At 37.3% G+C, this 19,534-nt stretch overlaps 1 protein-coding gene across 10 annotated transcripts in view; it reads left to right on the top strand.

The window, feature by feature from the left end:
* Positions 1-19,534, top strand: part of SORBS2 (sorbin and SH3 domain containing 2) — a 156,107-nt gene that overhangs the window by 84,539 nt on the left and 52,034 nt on the right. For 7 of the 10 annotated variants that reach the window (XM_064652664.1, XM_064652667.1, XM_064652661.1 and 4 more), the window contains 2 exons: positions 13,830-13,974; positions 16,281-16,456. In XM_064652664.1, the coding sequence (XP_064508734.1) occupies positions 13,830-13,974; positions 16,281-16,456 (321 nt within the window). Of the gene's footprint in view, positions 1-766; positions 1,370-8,605; positions 9,086-13,829; positions 13,975-16,280; positions 16,457-19,534 lie in introns of all 10 variants that reach the window. The other 3 variants (XM_064652658.1, XM_064652659.1, XM_064652665.1) reach the window with 1 other exon arrangement.

Below are 19,534 nucleotides of genomic sequence, written 5' to 3'. Positions count from 1 at the left end.
CTGTTTGCCTCTAGGTTAATTACCAGAAATTGCTTTCAATGAGCAAGACAAACATCTAAATAAAAGTAGGTCATACACAAGTAAAAGCTTTCTAGGAGTATTCCGAGACTTCAGAGAGTATTTATTAATAGTTTACACTTGGAAAAATGCACCAGTCATCAAAATATCTGAGAATAAGGGTTTATTAATTATAAGGTAGAAAATGCTTCTGCCTGTTTTGCAGAACAATGTAATTGGAGCATGCTTAAGTAAAAACCAGACTTGGAAACATATTTATCTGTCCAAAAAATATCAACTTACCAATTTTAATACAGTCTCTGTTACTACTTTAATTCAAAGGTTTAAGAGGCTCTGTGTGTTTTATATATGTATCTTACCTGTGAATAATAGCTTGTGATCTAATATCATGGAGTACTTACCTACCTGAACAATTTCACAGTAATAACTCTTATGCAGTGTAAGAATTATTTTTTAAAAGAAAATAGATGATTGTGGGCCCCCTTCTGATCCCAGTTTACTCTGAACAAATGGAACATCTGGCTTTCTAAACAGAAGCTGTACAGCACTGCACAGGAAAAGGTGGTGGGAATCTGACCATTTTATTGTCCATTGAATTGAGCGATGTTGAGATGAAGGCCCTTACGTTGCCAGTTCCTTTATTTAAAGATAAAAGTCAAACTGCGTTGTATCTCCTGCTAACATTTACTTTCTTTCTGTTTCTTCTTCAATGTTATTTTGCTGTGTGTGGATGCTTTTGGCAACTAAGGCACCTCTGCCACCCCCTAGAAAAGCAAGAGTAACTAATCACAAGAATGAAATTAATCTCCAGGCAGTAACAGCTGGTCCAGCTAAATACCATCCCACAGATACTGCCTATTACACTAATGAGAAGTCTGTTCAGGAGACAATGTCATTTCAAATATCTAACACAAGTGTGTCCTATGCACAAAAAATCATTAAACCACTGACCTCAAACTCCAGTGCAGGCACAAACACAGTAGCTGGTATAAGTACTACTTTCCATCAAGGCCAGAGGCAACAGTCTCAAAAACGTAAGGTATCTACCCTGAAATTAACCCGGACACGTGACCCAGCAAGTAGCATTCATTGTAATTCACAGCAACAGCTCGAGCCTGTTGAAGAGCCAGTATTTCCACAAAGGCCTGTCTCACCTGCCTGTAACCCCATGCCTGAGATACACACAGCATCTCTTTCCATTCAGATAGCTTCCTCCCCTGACAATAAAGCAGAGCCTGAAATCCAAGAACATCCACCTAGTATTTCTCCAGACACTTCAAAGATGTCTTCAAAGGATTTGGGACAAAAGTCTACAGTTCTTCCTTCTTCACAGGCTGCAGAATGCCATGTGGTATATTTAATTTTTCCATCTTTTATTTTAGATCTTCGTGAATCACTTAATAACCATCTGTTTAGTTATACTTACATTATCAAAGTTAGATCCTATGTTTTCTGGGTAAAACTACCTGTCATATGGATCCAAACAGAAATGAACAAAACCTGAAGTTTTTGGAAGATTATTTTTAAAAGATTAATTATCTAGCTGAGCTGGGTGGCAGACTTTGTTCCTCTGTGAGTACTTTATGGAGGTCAAATGCACTATAGGAAATGAGTGCACTGTAGACAATGCACCTGCTTAAGTGGCTCTTCCTAGAGAGGGTCTCATTAGAGCATTATGCTGCCATAGATGCTGGAAGGATCGAGTATGGATAGAAAAGGGTTAGGTTGGTTGTGGGGTGGAGTTCTACAAGTGCAGCTCTGCCAGTTTGCTAGGCCCACAAAAAGTAAATTGTGTCAGTGGGTGCTTTCTGCAAGGCTAGGCACTGCCATGTGTCCTGTGCAGTTGCGCTCTTAAAAGAAAATGGGCTGATAAAATCTTTTTGTCAACGACCTCCATATGAAACATCACAGGGCACTGAACTTTTAAGTCCCTCTGTTTCCCTTTATGCCTACTGAGATGAAAAATCTTTGTTAGCTGTACTGACCTCATATAGGAGAAATAGGAGTATCAAGCACACAGCATAGGACCAGAGGAGTCTGAGCAGGGTTTATCACCATTCAGAAAGTCACTGAGTCAAATAAAATAAGCCTGGGACCAATAAAGCAGCAGTGAATACACACTAGTCAAAAGGAGAGCTCTGAATAAAATTTGTCATTTCTACTTTGCTTTACTTAGTCACGTTAAGATTTTGCTATATAAAAAGTTAATTATTCTAGTATATCTACTAATAAACCAGCTTATCTATGTTGGAAAGCCTTTAGCTGGAGGTAGAGATTGCTATAGATCTAAGCATATGTGCCTCAAAGCTTTGTCTGAGTGAGGATCCCGTCATGGCATATTTGTGTTCATCTAGTTCTGCTGGAAGCAGTGAGGCTACTCTGAATTAAATATGGCACTATTTTGCAATCTGAAAAGTCCATTGACAGCCCTGTTCTCAACAGTAATAACACATCTGCTTTCCCAGACTGTTGTTCTTTCAGAGCATCACATTCAACCAGGTCTCTACTCTGGAAACCTCAAGTATCTGCATTAGCAATAAGATAGTTTTAAAGTTGTAATATATCTGTTTTCCCCTTCAAGTCCCAAGTAAAAATTTTGATCAGAACAAAGCTCTGTGAAAATATATGGCAGCAGTCTGCAATGCTCCTTTTGAATTGACTCCATTAAAAAGTGGGAACACAGAAGGATTAATCATATTTGTCTTTTTCAAGACTAGACACAAAACTGTCATTTTAAACCCTTCTTTTAGGCAGCATAAAATTAAGAACATTTTGAGAAAAACAAGTTGCTTTACCCTTTAGAAGAACCAGTCTGCTACTCAGTGATTTTTGTCAGGTAGAACAAGTCAGTTCAAGCAAGAGCCACAGTAAAGAAATCATGTCAGAGACAGAAAGGAAAGCAGAGCAACAGCTTTTTCTAATAGATAGGAAGATTATAAAGGACAGGCTTGCAAGTCTTTTAAATATGGGCATCGGGGGATGCTGATAGTAGAACAGGTGTAGGTGTGTAGGTGGGGTCAATGCAACTTCTGTGGCTATGTTATCTCCTCACTTAAAAATAGTTTTTCAGCCTGTTAGAATATGATGCATTATAAATGCTCAGATAAATCAAATTATCTCTCAATCAGAAAGTAGTTGTATGACAGCTAACAAGGATTAGGGGAAATACTTTTTTATAAACAAGAGTAATTGCAAATATTCAAAGTCTAATCAGAAGGACTAAAAATTTATCTTCTACATTCTTTTATTTAGGATTTTAAAAGTCAAAACATATTTTTCAGTTTCTTTTTAATTTAGAATCTGGTATGAGCTGAAAAAGATCAGAAAAGTAGCTGTGGCTTTTTTGGCAATTCTACACTTATTTTTCTGCCTTCTTGGTTTCATTGTGTGGGAGGAACTATCAGAAATTTGGCAACTGGGTTGCTTTGAATAAAATGATAAAAAATTCAGTTATCACAAAGATCATTAAGGAATGTAGCCAACTTTTCAAGCTGTATCCCTTTATTGGTCTCTTATCTGCAAAATTCAGCTGACATCCTCCGTGATGTTCAACTTTGGAATAAATTCTAATGAAGACATATATTTGGCATCACAGTTGAGTCATGGAGCCAGTAGGTTTTGCTGACTGTATTAAAATACCTATCTAAAACTAGAGTACAAATCAGCATGTGAGGTGTGTAAAATTTTGCATCAGGGGAGGTTCCAAAACGAGGACACCGTGAGCTAAAGTTAGAAATAAAGGCTGAAGCTGTATGTGTAAAAATATTTATTTTCTGACTCAGATCTTGGTTTGAAACCTTGAAAGTATTCTAACTAATGCCAAAAATTATGATTCCCTTTAGTGCTGTATATCATGGTATATCATATATATATATTTCATGATATCAATTCACAATTTTTCCTCACCTAGAAAACTTTCAGTATACTATGCATGATAGTACTTTCATTTTTAAGATTGTTTTAGATTTGCAAGCTCTGCAGGACTTGGTACATGATTTAAAATACTTTTGTACTTGCAGATCATAGGTTTTATGTATCCTCAAGGGACACTCTCAGAGTGTAAAGTAGGCCTACTAGCAATGTTCAAAGCTGCCACAGAAACTTTAAAAAAACAAGTACACTCAGAAATTTGCATTTCTCCTTCTGCATCTGGGTTTATGTATGTGGAGGAGAATGAGGCAAGATCAGCTAATCATCACTTCTTAAGAGATGGCAAATGAGAAATACTGTTCATCTGTGGATATCTGTGTGTAGTGAACATATACATTTCTGTTATGTTACAAAGTTTGGAAATATACAGTCAAAAGAGAGCTTATATGGTCCAAGTTAATGTATCTTGTGCTCCTATTTGCACTTCATTTCAGAGCTTGTCTGTTGAAACTTTAGGAGCAAGCAGAAGTGTGGTATGACTCACTGAATGACATTTTATAAACACTCCTACTCAGAGAAAGGTTAAACCCCTTAAAAGTATATATCAAAATAGAAGCATTCAAGTTACTCAATAATAGGGTTTTTTTACATTATTGCAGTCTCAAGAGATGCTGCTGCTTTGTACCATACTGCAGATACAGGAGAAATAAGCAAATCTGTTTTAACAGAGAAATTAGTGTTTGTTAGTATGAGATGATGTCCAAGTTTCTTACAAGAAGTTTTAAACTAATGAAGAATTCTGAGCTGCATCTTCAGAAATAATCACTTGATATTTTTGTGTTTATTTTGTTTCTGGGTTCCTAAGTTGCCTGTTGTTCTAAATAGTGCTCTCTGAAATTGAGGATGCAAAACATTTGTCCTGTTATTTGAATTCCTCAGATGAGTGAACACTTGTTTTAGTCCTGATGTCCCGGAGGAATAAAAACTACTATAGCAGTGTTTCTTTTCCTAGCCTTATAGCTGTAGAAAAGTAGATCAAGGAAAATAAACCTGGAATAAAAAAAATTCTGAATCACTTTTTTTAGTACATTACTGTTTATTAGGTATTGACAATACGTAGAGTGATATAGAAGATAGAGAAGACAGGTTTCAATATTGGGGACAGATGTGAAGCAAAGAAAACTGAGCACATAATTTTCATTTTAAGCTCTGCATCAGTATTCTGGTTTTAAACAAGGACTGAACTCCACCTCCATATAGTGAGTTTTGAATAAGAGGGCTAGGTAAAAAAATGGGCATAGAAATAGAATTTGCAGTGTCAGTTTGGAGATTTGACATCAGCTTTTAACAGTTAAAAATAGAGGTATTTTTACCCATTTGTGCAAATGTATAGGTGTAATTTGATTGTTGACTACTAAACTCTATGTATTAACAAAATGGGTTTATTCACTTATCTCTGAGTCTCCTTATCTGTGTCTTGACTGTTGAAGCAAGGCCAGTACTTTGGTGTCATTAGTAATTTCATACCACTCCCCACAGATCTTGCATTAAAATGATAGATGACTGGTTTTGAAACCCATATTAGGGTCACCTGTCTACTTCATGTGAATTGGGTAGCAAGTGTGTTCTTCAGGCCTAACATTTTACTATTTGAAGGAAGGGAAGCATTGCCGAGGACCATCAGAAAGCTGCACTTGAGGCCTTCAATTCACTTCAAGACTGATGGCATTAATCTATTTCTCAAGTGTCGCTTCACAACCCAAGATAGTTACATAGTCTAACTAGTTTTTCATCAATCTCATTAAATCCTTGTCTGGCATTTAATCTGCGTGACTGCTGCTAGCATTTCTTGTGCTACATCAATAACAAACCTAATCTGAAGCTTGCTGAATGGAACCAGTATTAAACGTTTTCTGAAATGCATTCACCTTGTCCTTCTCATATTTTTTCACTGTGATATATATGAGATTTCATTCGCAGTGAAAAATATGGATTAGTAGTAGCCAGTTATATCTGTTTACAATTTACCAAGACTGCATATTTTTAAAATGGTGTAAATCAGTTTTCAAAAACAATGCTGTTTTAAATGATAATTTAAGCCACTTTTTTCCCAGAGTAATGGTTATACCTACAACAGAATTCTATAACCAGGCAGAGTAGAAGTTTTACTCTACAGAGCTGAGAAGCTTCATGTTGGGAATTAGTACCTAGAATTTCTGCATTCCTTCTACCCATATTGTAAGAATAATAACTTTATATTATTTTTAAGAATTTGGCTTGATAAAATCAGCTATTATTTGCCAAACACAGTGAATTAAATTCTTTAAAAACTCAATTTCACTAGCTCTCTGGATGCACCCTGAATATCTGTTCTTGTGTTGTCCATCCCTTCTTTTCTCAAGCATGCAAGAAATCTTCTCAGTTCAAAGCCAGAAGGTTTACTAGATTTCTCAACTCTTCAAAAATTCCTGTTATTTTAACAATATGAGATGAATTCACATATTTTGGCTCAGTCATATATAACTTTTCTTCTGGGAATGCTGAGAGGATATCCTGTCTCAGGAATTTCAAAGCTTCTTATTGGCTCTGACTCATAATTGCACCGTGATCTCCTGGTTCGTGTATTTTGCTGGAGATCTTGAATTATTACATAGATGATGAAATTCATCATGAATATGATTCTGCCTTCCCTTTAGGTACCTGTGAAGTGAAATTACTGTCTCTTATATGTGTATGTAAATGCATACATCTTAAACTCCTGATATATTATGCTGTCTAGCCATCTTAATTTCTCATTAAATTAATTTTAATAGTATTCTATTGTTCTTTTGATGTTTCCATTGGCAAGTTAGATCTCTCTAAAAATTCTATGCCCTTTTATAGTCTATACACTCAATTATTCATATTTTTGATTAAGAATTAATCTGTTCAGATTTCCTCTATGAAAAGATTAAGTTTGAGGGGGTTTGTTCAATTGTAGATTTGAAATATTGCTGTGAATAAGATTTGGATTTTAAGCTGTTTGATTAAGTTTCTTCACTGTTTTAACTGCTGATTTTAACAGCAGCTTTTGGCTATTTTTGTGTACCCTAGAGGTCCACTAATGCCAAAGATTTCTTTTGAATCAATTGGAACAAGTGATGGATATCTGTTCACATACTTAAGATTCTTTCCTGAAATGCTTATTCATAGGGATGGTCCCACTGACCTCATCAAGGTTATTTGTGTAAATTCTAGTTGATCTCAGCAAGAATTATGCAACTGGACCCCCAGTGACCTCTCATAAGTAGCATAATCTGGGTCGTGTTCCAAGTCTTCCATAAGGGCTTTAGAAGATATTTTCAGATTTTGGATTAAAATACCAAAATGGCATTTTAATCTGATGGTTTGAAACATTTTTTGAATGATTAAAGACATCTGCCTAGTCTAAGCATAGGAAATAACTATATTACTGGTAACAATGTGATATCTATGACTAAATGTTGCTTTTCAAGTAGTAATTACTACACATGGTATCTTATTGTCCTCTATTTTACATAAATTTAAATTCCCAAACACTCTTTCGCAGCAGCTATTCCAGACTTCCTCAGCCCTATCAAAAGTGAAACCATTAGTGCTGAAGTAGGCAGTATTTTGACATAATTCAGGAATTGATTGAAAGCTTGTAGTTAATAGGCAGTATAGAAGGATTTGTGCAGCTGTTTAACAAATATTAGATGCCAACATGCTTTTCATGTATCTTTAATTCAAAAAAGATTTGCAGATGCAAAAAACCAGTTGCAGGACTAGTTTAAACTCAGTGCCCTGTGGCTCATTTGAAATAACAGAAAACTCATACATTGTGTGGCAGCTCTCAGAAGCACTCATGAGGCTGTTCCCTTACACTTTTAAGGAACTATGCTGAATCCAAACAACTAGCATGTTTTGTTCCAGTATGAAGTCATCCCTGTCCTTCTGATCCCAGTCTTTGTTGTTTCTCAGATTTATACCAGTTACCCTAACAATCCTTGTATCCTCTAATGTTGAAAAGGCTCCTATGCATACACCTTATAGAGTAGGTTGACAGGGTGCTTCCAGGGTGCTTGGAAATTCTAAAATCATCCAAATATTTTTATTAGAGAGGCAGTGGAGAAGATGTATTCAGTCACAAGAGGCAAAAAATTCCACCGCCTATTGCTTTCAGATCATAGGAACATTCATTAGTAGTGTTTCTTTTAGCTTGCAGTCCTGCTTATCTTTATATTATGGTTAATTTCAAAATAATACCTGTCTTAGACAAAAAAAAAAAAAACAGAGTAACTTATGGAGTAATTTATGGAAATCAGAGTTCCAGATACATTTTTCGTTTTGAAAACAAAATGGACATGACATTCTCTAGCCTCATATTTATGTGAAGTATAAAATAGTGTGAACCTTCTCTATACACAATGGAGATCATTAATATTTGCAGTACATTATGATTATTCATACTCAGCACACTATGGTTTCTGGCATTGCTTCCACTATTATTTTATGCATTCATTTCTTTTATGTTTTCCTAGTCTAATATAGAGCGTGGTTGATTTATTTCCTAATCCATGTGAATGTGAACTTCCTCGGGTGGCTGAAAAACTTACGCTTTTGTAATTCTCCTACACCCAGCAAGAGCCAAAGGGAAAAGGTTTTTATTCATTTAGTAATCTGTTTCTTTTCTTATTTTTTTTTCCTCGAATCTCAGCTTGGAAACCAGAAAGTAACTGCCCCTGTGATGGAGGTAAATGCTTCACAGACACACAGACAAACAGCAACAGAAGCTTCTCCACTGCCTCTTCCTTCTCCTGTGGTACCAGTTAACAGAGCCTCTTTCTCACCAGACAGTAGCACCCATCTAGTACCATATTCTTTGCCAACGCTTGATGATTTTTTGCCTTCACATTTTTATAAAACCCCAGCCCTTTCACAATTTTCATATAAATGCCCATACCTAGCTTCTGAAAGTATTATCCACAGGAATGAAACAGCCTCTGTAAGCACAGATTCTGCCATGAGTGAGTGCTCCTCCCGCACAGTGAGTGAGTCCTCCACAGCCATTCTAGATGAGCTGCAGACTTGTAGCTATGATACTACTGACTGCTCTGAAACACCTTCCCCAACCTTGAGCCAGATGTCTGCTGTGTCAGATGGCACCACCTTAACCAACACTGCTGCCACTTCTCATGTAATTATGCTTCCTTTTTTCCTCATCCATTTTGTTCAAACAGGTTGTCAAAGGGGAACAGAATTCGAACTTGTCTGTTATCCTGTTACACATACAAGTGTTTTGTTAGTAGTTTTCCATGTATGCAGTCTGACAGTGTTTTGCAACAGTTGTTTAAAAAAAATCATTGGCGTATCAGATTTGGCAGTAGGAAATGATATTAAGTTGTCACACACTTGTGTGTATCAAACACATTGCTTAAAGTAAAAGAAGATAAGTTCAATAAATATCTGTTCCAAATGCATCAAAAGCAAGCAAGTACAGTTTGAAGAGATTTATTTAAAATACTGTTAGCAATATACTGGCTTGTATATTTGTATGTTTGTAGCCTTTGGGCTACCACCATTTTTGGTTTATACTGAGATACAGATATCAGTAATGTAATTTGTAAATTCATAGTAAATGTTGGCAACATTTAATGCAGTTTTTTCCCCAGCTGTGACCACCGAGTGCATGAAACTGGTTTTCTCTCCTCTAACTAACCTTTTACTCTCCTAAGCACAGTTTCTTATAGGACTGAACTTCATAAATAGTCTTGTATTACCCAGTTGTCCTCTTCTCTTTGTTAAGTCAAGGAAAACAAACAGTATGCAGTTAGACACCTCACGTACATTCCCTTTTCTGTATCTCAGTACACTCTTATATGTGTAGAAAGAAGATATGGAATTTGGGTCAAATCCAGATCACTTCTGATTTCTTTTGAGATTATCCACATGATTAAAATGAGTCAGAACAAAGCCTTCATTTAAATTGAGCAATTTGTTGCTGAATTGCAAAACAGAGAGATGTTCTGAATCCAAAGTTTTATCGGGTCACACCAGTGTTCAAACTTTGTACAAATGCTTCAGCATACTGTAATTTTCAAGTCTGAAAAGAACAAACAGTGCATATATTTTTAAAGCTTCATATATATTTTACAAAAAGTATTTTGAGCCCAACCTTTCACGTAGTCACCTGGAAAGTCAATGATCTGTTTTCAGTGCTCTGGATGCTGCTAAAAAAGTAATATTGATAGGAGGCATGTAAAAGCTGTAATTCCCAACTCTTGTAATACAGCTCTGAAACCATTTTTTTTTTTTTAGTATCGGTACTATGATTCTGCATACAACCCAGTAGTTGTAACCAAAGATACCATTATTAGTACAGACTGGTCAGACACGGTCACAGCATGACCATTTACGAGCTATGGGAAGCATGGAACATTTATATTTTCTTCTAACCTACTTCTAAAATAGCTACCTCTATTTGTTTTCTTTGAGCACCATTTTTTGCAAGCTAAAGCAAACACTTGGTTCTTCTTTCCTTTTTTGTGTAGACTATTACATAGAAGGCTATGTAATACTCAGATCTGACCACCGCTTTCTCTTGTAGACATGGCAGGGATGAGCGGAACAGTTGTTCACCACTGATGGACAAACTGAAAGGATGAGTCTCCCACCAAATCCCCAAAAAGCCCTACATCCTAAGAGCCCCACAGAAATTAAACTGCTGGCAAGACCCAACTCTGCAGTATAGAAAGTCTTCATCTCCCATCCTCTGTAGAGGAGGGCCAGATGGCTATAAGTGCATTCATGAAATGACAAAATGATGGGGAAGCTGGTGGCACACACATATATGTTGCTAGTGGCTCTGCTCCTGTAATGATCTTCATTCTCCAAGGAGATTGTTGTTGATTTTTTAGATGAAAACCACTGAGAGAATGATAAAAGTAATATAGGATTGGACCATCCAGCACTGTACCCACTTTCAAAGACTTTTCTGTCCACACTGGGGATGTTTCTTTACTCTTGAGTTTCTTAATGAGAGCTTAGGCAAAAAAGTCTTAAACCAACTCTTCTAAGAAGAAGAAGCAGTATCAGGAAGAGCAAAATTGCAAAATATTCCAAGGAAAAGGCAGAGCCAAACATAAATCTGTGGTTAATTTGCAATACCTTTAGTCACAGATTCTTTGAAAACCTGAAGTATGAGAATTGCAATTCTTATTTGGACTTGTGCTTAGAATTGGAGTTAAAATGAGAGAACAGCTGGTTTTGGAAACTATTTTTTCTGATTCTGTTCCAGTTATGGACATTTTCCCTGTACTTTTCATGGGTTCTTTTTGTTTATGTAGTTTGAAATTATGGAATCTAATGGAAACTTGTACACATTAGATCTTTGCCTCTTCTTCTGTAGCTGTTTTGATCTTCAAGAATTGATCCTGAGGATTTTAGCCTAATTCAATGTCTTGAAGTCAGTGGTGTGCTGTGTAGCATTCTTGCACAGAACTCCTCAGACATCCGTAATGGGACCTCTTTCTCCTTGTTACCTGTCTCAGCAGAGGGAAAGTTAGAAAGCAGATCCAGTCCCAGATGGATGCTTTTCTCTGTTCTAATTCAGAAATCCAGAGAGCTGCTCTTTCTAATGCTCAGGCAGCCTACAGGAATTTTAAACCTCATACCTAGGAGGAATCTTTACAAGAGCTTGATTATCTAGCAGAAGTAGGTGGCTCTCTACTAGCAGTGAAGAACAGGTTATGTATACTAGAGAAAAAATTAATGGAGGTGCCTAGGGAAAGGAACATCATGAAACATTAGGATTATCTTCCCAGAAAATTGGAAAATAGGTGCATTTTGGTGAAGTAGGTTTTTTTCTGTATTGTCTTATTTTCCCACAAAGTAGATTACCTAGGAAAGTAAAAGGTCTAATTCATGAATAGGCATCTTAAAGGATTTCACTTCCTTTCAAAATCTGGGAATAAGCTCTGTCACCTGGAACTAAAGCATCACATTCTCAGACTGAAATGTCAGTAACTTCCAAATGATTCCAACAGAAGGAAAAGCCTTTGAAACTTTGCAAAACTATCTTTTGTAGCTAACCCTATCAACAATGCAAGATGCATCAGATAAATTGAATAGCTACCTTCACAGAAACTTTCCTCAGAGAGAAAGTCCTTAGGAACTAAGAAGTCATAGCTGAGCTGAGATCCTCTCTAAAGCCTTTAAAAGCAAACCCAAAAATATTATATATGAACATGCCACATTTATGACTGTTGTCCGTCAACTGCTTTTGTGGATCCTGTTTTCGTGATATTGTGTACTACTTAGTGAGCCTTACTGTCTAACTGAGCTATTTGGTAAAGTCCTTCACAGGAATATCTCGAATTTTAATTACAGAAATTCGTAGGAGTAAATTTCCAATCTATAAAGAACTTGCACTAGTTCTGCTCAGAAAAACAAAAGCCATAGTAAATGACTGAGAAGGCATAAGGCTCTGCACATAGTTGTGCCCTGCCTTTCCTAGAAACAAGCTTTCTCAAAAAGACAGTATATAGGAAAAGAAAATGGGTGAACCCCTGCAGCAGGAGAGAGATGACTGGCCTCATCTTGAAACCTGGTCTGAAAACATGCCTTTATACCTCTTGAAATGCTATCTTTGAGGTTATGTAGCTTTTCTAACAGCTTCAAGGGGTTTTTTTGAGGGGAGAATTGTGTGAGAAAAGACAACTTAGTTTACATTTCGGTTCTAGACTTCATTAAGAGAAGAAACATGTAAACACAAAAGTTTCAATGGAGACATCACCACAACAGAAACTTTCCAGGTCACTTCTGAAAAAAGGCATCCTTAAAATCCCTGAATGTATCTAGGAGTTCACATGTCTGCATATGACCCAGAAATTGTTTTGCTTTCTTAGCTATGGGAGGACAAGATGTTAAAAATTTCAAATCAGTAATCTCCAAAATACAAATGTATACAAAAGGTCATGAACCATTTTATTTTCATATATTAAAAAAAAATGCCTTTTGATACATTTTATCCTTATGCTTTGCTGCTTCAGATAGTCTCTTGTTTACATTTTCAGTTCCTTTGTTACATAAAATTGAGCAGTTTGGCTGCCGGCTGCTACATAGTTCTAAATTTATTCAGATTTAAATAAGAGTTCTGCATTAACAGAGATGTTACAGAGAGCTTTCCTCCTTCTGCTGAAATATTCACTACCCTCTTATTTCATTCAATGCTTTCTCAATATCTCAGTTTTAATTCTTGCAATACTCCTCATAAAAGTGCTACAGACCAGATGTAGGGATTCTGAGGTACCTCTTGTGACTAAAGCCTAAACGGCTTTTGGTGCTTGCTGCTTTATTGCCAGTTTGCTTAGCTTTCCCATTTTATGTATTTGATTTTGTTCTGTTGTTTTGTGGCTGAATTCCATTGTTTAAAGTAACTTTCTCTCACTCTTTTTAGCTAGTCCTAATGGGCCTTTTCCCTTCGATCTGCACAGAAGTTCCCATTAATATCAATAGTGCTTGAGCATATGCATTAAGGGAGTATGTCTCTTGGTGTGAGGATCTCTGGCAGACAGCCTTTGTTCACACGAGAGGAACTTTTACTGCCATCTTCATTTTATATTGCTCTCAAACCCCTGCAAACTTTGTTTGTGCCATCTTCATTGCCCTGACTGTGATCTTTCTGTCACCTTCCTATGACAGCATGTGTCACAGACAGCACATACAAGGAGAGAAGAGGGGTGGTACAAGGTATATAAGGAACACATTCTGCTCCCTTTGTGATAAGTTTTGTGTTTCAGTGAATGCAGATGCCATTATGGCTATGTACCTGACAACTGGTAATTGTTGCGTGGACGACAGTCTTGCATCACTCTTTCTTTGGGATGGCAGTCGGAGGGCTTTGTGTGTAGTTTAATGGGTTATTATTTTGTCTCTCTCAGGCTCAGATCACAGTGAATGGGAATTCTGGCACTGCTGCCAGCCCAGTGAGTCACTTTCAAAGGCCTTTTTCCCCTTCTTCAGCTTACCCTCCACCAGCTTCGCTCAATTCCAACATTGTTATCATGCAGCATGGCAGGATGATGGGTAAGCCTCACACAGAATATTTGCTTTATACATTACACAGCATATTCCAATTCATGTGGCAAAGACTGCAAACAATTGTGGAGTGCTTCACGTCCATAATGAAGGTATTGTCTATTCATCTACCTTGGGAAATAAATGCAAAAAATAATAGCATTTATTGTTAGATACAGTAGTGATCCTGAACTGGGGTTGCTATTAGGTGTGTGAGTGTAACCTCTTGCCAGCTTTCTGCTAGCTTTACTGAGGAAAGGAAATCTATCAAAATAGCTCAGCCTGTACAGCCCCTTCAGATTTTGCCTTAAGAAACCCGAGGGCCAGCTTTGTACATTGGTCCTCCCCACAACTTCCATAAACTCCAGTAGAAATACTGCCAATAAAGGTGGGGCTCTGGGCTTTTGAATACCTAAAGCCATGTCAATCTAAAATTTGTTTGTGTATTTTTTTAGGACATTGTTATTTTAAAAAAAGACTAAACAAAAAAAGCCAAACCAAATATTATCAGCCTTAGAAAGGTTTAAAGGCTCTTTGCCAGTATAATCGAGTTTTGCCAGAAGAGTCATTTGCTTGCTGCTTTTTCTACCAGTGTTTTGCGTATTCAGATAAGATTATACATGCAAAATAATTTGAATGTGATCCTAGAGTTTATTTTTTTGTTGTGCTTGCAGGAAAATTAGGTGACAGGTCTCACTCTGAGATTTACAGCTTAGACAAATGCTGCTATCATCATCATGATAAGTACAAAAACTGTATACATGGGTTTCTCCACATCCCAGAATTCTAGATTTTTTGACTACTCCCAGTCTAACGATATAAGGCCTTATCGGTGTGGTTGGATATACATGAAATGTGTATTTTCCCATGACTTTCACTCTTGCATGATGCTGAAGTTCAGTAACAGCACAGTAACAGCCTGATTTAATTCTCCTTACTCATGTAAAAATCCCCCTGATGGCCTCAGTTTGAGACCTATGAAGAATGAAGGATCAAATCCAAAATGTTTTCTAAATTTAACATCATGCTTTTTGGGAAAAAGTTCTGAATATCTGTTTGCCACACGGAGTTGCCCCTCGCCATATATGTGGAGCACTGGATTATTTACAGGATTTCAGACTTGAGTAAGTAGCTGAAACAGCCATGCCAAATCCAGCTCTGCAGTGGGAGTGAGCAGAAATACTCAGTTTAAAGTTAGAGCTTTCAGTAACCAGACCTCCTTTTGTTGATTCATATTACAATTAATTTATTTTTCTTTAGAATAATCAGTGGATGTTAATGTCATGTGAAAGGCAATTGTAGTTGTTACCACTGGTGTTAGAATGTATATTTTTACTCCGTGCATTCATTTATCCTGCAGTGGAAATGTCTCATTGTACCTGCTCTTGCAGAGTAGAGGCTTTGTCACATCAGCCCACTAATTTACTGAAACCTGCTGCCTGAGGAGTAGGGCTCTTCTTCCTGTATACAGGAAAGAAGTGCATAATCTGCAGCAGTACAAATTTTCATATCACATCCCAGCACTGAGGTGTTTTTTGTCAAATAAATTACTCTGAATTTTAGAAGGAAATGGTAATAGTGAGATATTAATTTCATTAATTATAAGGGTAGATTTGAAGGAGAAGGGTAGAAATATTGCAAGTCACTACAAACCAGTAGCAGCCTGCACAGTTCACCTGAATCACTGTAGGTGGATCATCAGATTGCTCTACAGGTGCCAATTTACTCAAGTCCATTTTTATGGATTATATGTAGAGGCACATAAACATTTCAACATAAATTTATTTCTTACAAATATTCACGCATCAAAACTTAATGTTTCTAAGCACATATCGCATAACTTCTTGTGCAGGGCTGTTTGATATGCTTGCAGGGCAGCTATTTTCTATAGTTTGCTAAACGTGAGGGAGTGGAAGTTTTGAAATTATGTCACTAGTTTCCAAGGAATGAGTAGGAAAGGTGCAAGAGTTTGATTTATAAGAGAAAGGCTGTTGTGCCTTTCTCAATAGATTCTGCTGCATTTGTGGGGGGATTTCTCTTTTTTGTGAGCAAGATGTTGTGAAAAAGTACTCCTAATCTAATAAGATCTGAGTTGAGTAGCCTGTCTGGTCATTATATAAATTTATAATTTTATTAATGTAATACTAAGTAGGGCAAAGCCCTAGTTAAGATGATATGTCTTTTAAAAATGTTGTATATGTATGTGATAAAGGTTGTCAGTCTTTGTACAGCATACTGAAATGGGCAAATGTGTTTTAACTGCCAAATATGATTATTGTGTCATCACATGATATTCTGTCATGTTATCTTTACAGAGTCCACAGAGACATACTCACAGCATGTTCAGAATGTTGGCAGCAGCACCACCACCAGTACAATACCAATCTGTAGAACCTCAGAAGAAGAAAAAAAAATTACAGTAATTAAAGCTCCACATTATGCAGGGATTGGCCCGGTAGATGAATCTGGAATCCCTACAGCAATTAGAACGGTAGGAAATTCTGGGAAATCTGTGTATGAACTCATACAATGAACTGATTGTTGGTAATGGGTTTTTCACATTCTTCCACTCTTATATAATGTGGAATACAGTGTGCGTAATCAGCGAGCTCATGAATATAATATTGTGTGTTGACAGAAAAGGAGAATGCTGATGGGAGCATAATTAGACAACCTCATGTTTCTAGTTTTAATTAGAAGTAGCCAAAATTTTGTGTCTTTCTTCTGTTTCAGTTCTTGCCTTTTGGAGATACATAATGATTGCATTTGTTTTGTTATTTCTAAAATAAAGTTTATAGATACTGTATATATTTATGTGTATGTGTATGCAAGTATTCATATATTCATATGTGTGTGTATGTAAAAATATTATGCTTCTGCATTTCTTGGGCAGTGGTTCTTGTGTCATCAGGATAGCACAGAAATGAATAGTTTTGTTCTGAAAGTAATCTGAGTAGCATTTTCGTGGGAGTGCAATAAATAATCATTGTGCCCTTGAGTGGCACATAAACAAATAGCGTGGAAGCCCTTTCATTGTAACTAGCCCAATTTGATCATCTGCCGCTAGTCACTGCTTGAGTGGTCCCAGGATGTCAAACTGAAGAGTTTTGTTTTCACTATGCTGAAGCATTCTTTCCACTCTGCTGTCAGGGCAGCCTCTTCTGGCTGCTCCAGAGAGCACAGTGGCAGCTGCACTAGGTCTGTGAAGGAAGTGCTTACTGGCCTTCCCAGCCAGAGAAGAACTGCTGTACGGAGAAAGAGTAAGAAGAGTGGGAGCCAGGATGAAAGCAGCAGAGCCCTTGCAGGTGAAGTCTTTGTGAGGTGCAAGGATGTAGCAGCTGTTGGATATGTCCTCTCTGCCAATTCTGACATATGGGGCTGTGCTGTATTGCCAAGAACTGCTTCACTGGATTGAAAAATTAGGGGGGAAATCAGGAATTGATGGAGAAAAGCAATAGGAAAAAATCAGAATAAGTGGTAAGATCGGGACAATTTTTTTAAGAATGTGGGGGAAATTCTGGCATTTCTTGCTTTATTTTGGCATAAAAAGGTAATAAGATCAGAATCTTTTAAAAATGAAGAAATTTCTTTCCAAAATGCTCTAGCTTCCTGCCCCCTTTTTAAGTAAATAGTCCCTATGATTTATAATGGATATAGTAATTGGTTTTGTACTTTTTAAATAGTAGATTTTTCTAATAGAGTGCATATAGATTATATGAGATTATAACAGAAGTCCCCCTTAAGTGTGCCTAACCGAGTTAGCATTCTTCCAACCTATATTTAACTTTCAGGTTGTATGATCTGAGTCTCTCAGATTTTCTCCTGAAAATATAATGCAATTTGAAGTACGACATTTTTCCACTGTATTTGCTGGGTTTTGTTATGTTTCAATTTCAAAATATCTTATAGCCTGTAATCTCAGTGTTATAGAAATAATTCTCACAGTGAGATATAAATTAAAAGATTATGCTGGCATGTGTGTGTGTGTGTGTGTGTGTGTGTTATGCCATTTTGTGTCCTTATTCTACTTCCTTAAGACTTAGCTGGTAGTAAAATTGTTTTCAAGATACTGATTTGAGATTACTTTTTAAATGTGGACAAGTGTATTTGAGCCCTGTGTACCCCAATCATGCAAGAACAAAGTTGGTATAGCTGTCAGCAAAAGACTCAAATATGCTGTGCCTTGCAAAATGCTAAAACTGCGTTTTCCATGAACAGGAGAAGGTAGGATAAATCACCCTCTCTTTCTCCGAGGTCAGTGAGTAATCCAAATAGGAGTCTTCTCCCAGAAAGTTTAGCCTCACTCCATCTGGAGAGAGAAATAAGTTTTCAAATTAGTTGGATTTATCATTTCATGCGGTTTAAGTTTCTTATTCTTCGATCCTTGCAAAAATGGCAACAGTGTATCAAAAAAGGCAGTAAATGCAGAATCAGGGTGATAGGTAACACACACACAGTGTGTTCCTAAATGGTATGCTGCTCAAAGTTAAGCATGTAAATAAGAACTCAAGAGAATCTGTATTCCAGACTTTGATGGCTTTTCAGAAGCAGAGCAGTTTTTCAAGCTGTGGTTATCTCCTACAAGTCTGTTTCTACTCTCGGAACATAGTTTGTGACAGCTGTTTAGCCAAGGAAAACAGAGTGATCTCCTCTCCAAACCTCTCCGAACCTCCAAAGCTGCTGAGAGAGAAATGAGAGCTTTCCATTCTCTCAGAATGCTCATCCCATGTTAGCATGTTCCTTCTATACCACTTCAGCTCCTGCCAGGTCTGGGAAGTACAAATCTGAAAATTCAGATCATTGTTAAGTTCTGCTGCTGTGCCAAGCCCTGCCCCAGAGAAGGTAAAATTAAAAATGAAGTCTTCAGAAAAGAGAGGGTAAGATGCTCTTCGCTCAGAAAAGCGGTCAAATGACCCCATGTTATGATCCAATTAGTGAGAGATGTCTCTGCATGAATTAAGGTGCAAACAAGACCATATGCTGAAATCAATATTACGGATTATATGTAACAGTAAATGTGAGGTAGAGAGATAGAAAGAAATAGAAAAGAGTGGGAGGGGGAAGGGAATAAGAGAGAGAAAGAGAGAGAGAGAGAGAGATCAAGCGCAGCACAGTCACCACCCATGGATCCAGCGGCATCCTGTTGGTCCTTCTTTACCCTGGGCTTCTTGGTGGTGGAGTCCCAGAGTTGTTCCTCTGGGGGTACCACCTTTATACAGTCCAAGTTCTGGGTATCCACAGGATGGTCACACATGCTGTTCCCATGACTTGAGGTGATATGTGTATGAGCTGTTGCTTCCTTTCCCACAGTTTGCCACAGTGGGAATTTTTCTCCTGATGGGTTAACCAGGATGTGCTAACCAGACCTCACCTCTGCCGGGCCTGGGATTAGCACCTCCTTTCTGTGTTTATCTCAAGTTCCTACTGTGGTGGCTTATCTTATGGCAAGTTCCTTCTGTGGCCTTGGCAATGTTTGAGACAGGCAACTGTGCTCTTTAAGACCTCACACACCACCAGAGTTTACTACCAACAGGGTCCTAGGTTAAGGGAAAAACAGATTCATGGAAAG

This window comes from Pseudopipra pipra, chromosome 4 (assembly GCF_036250125.1).
Source record: "Pseudopipra pipra isolate bDixPip1 chromosome 4, bDixPip1.hap1, whole genome shotgun sequence".
In the NCBI taxonomy this organism is placed as follows: Eukaryota; Metazoa; Chordata; class Aves; order Passeriformes; family Pipridae; genus Pseudopipra; species Pseudopipra pipra.
This window is presented reverse-complemented; position numbering and strand designations above follow the sequence as displayed.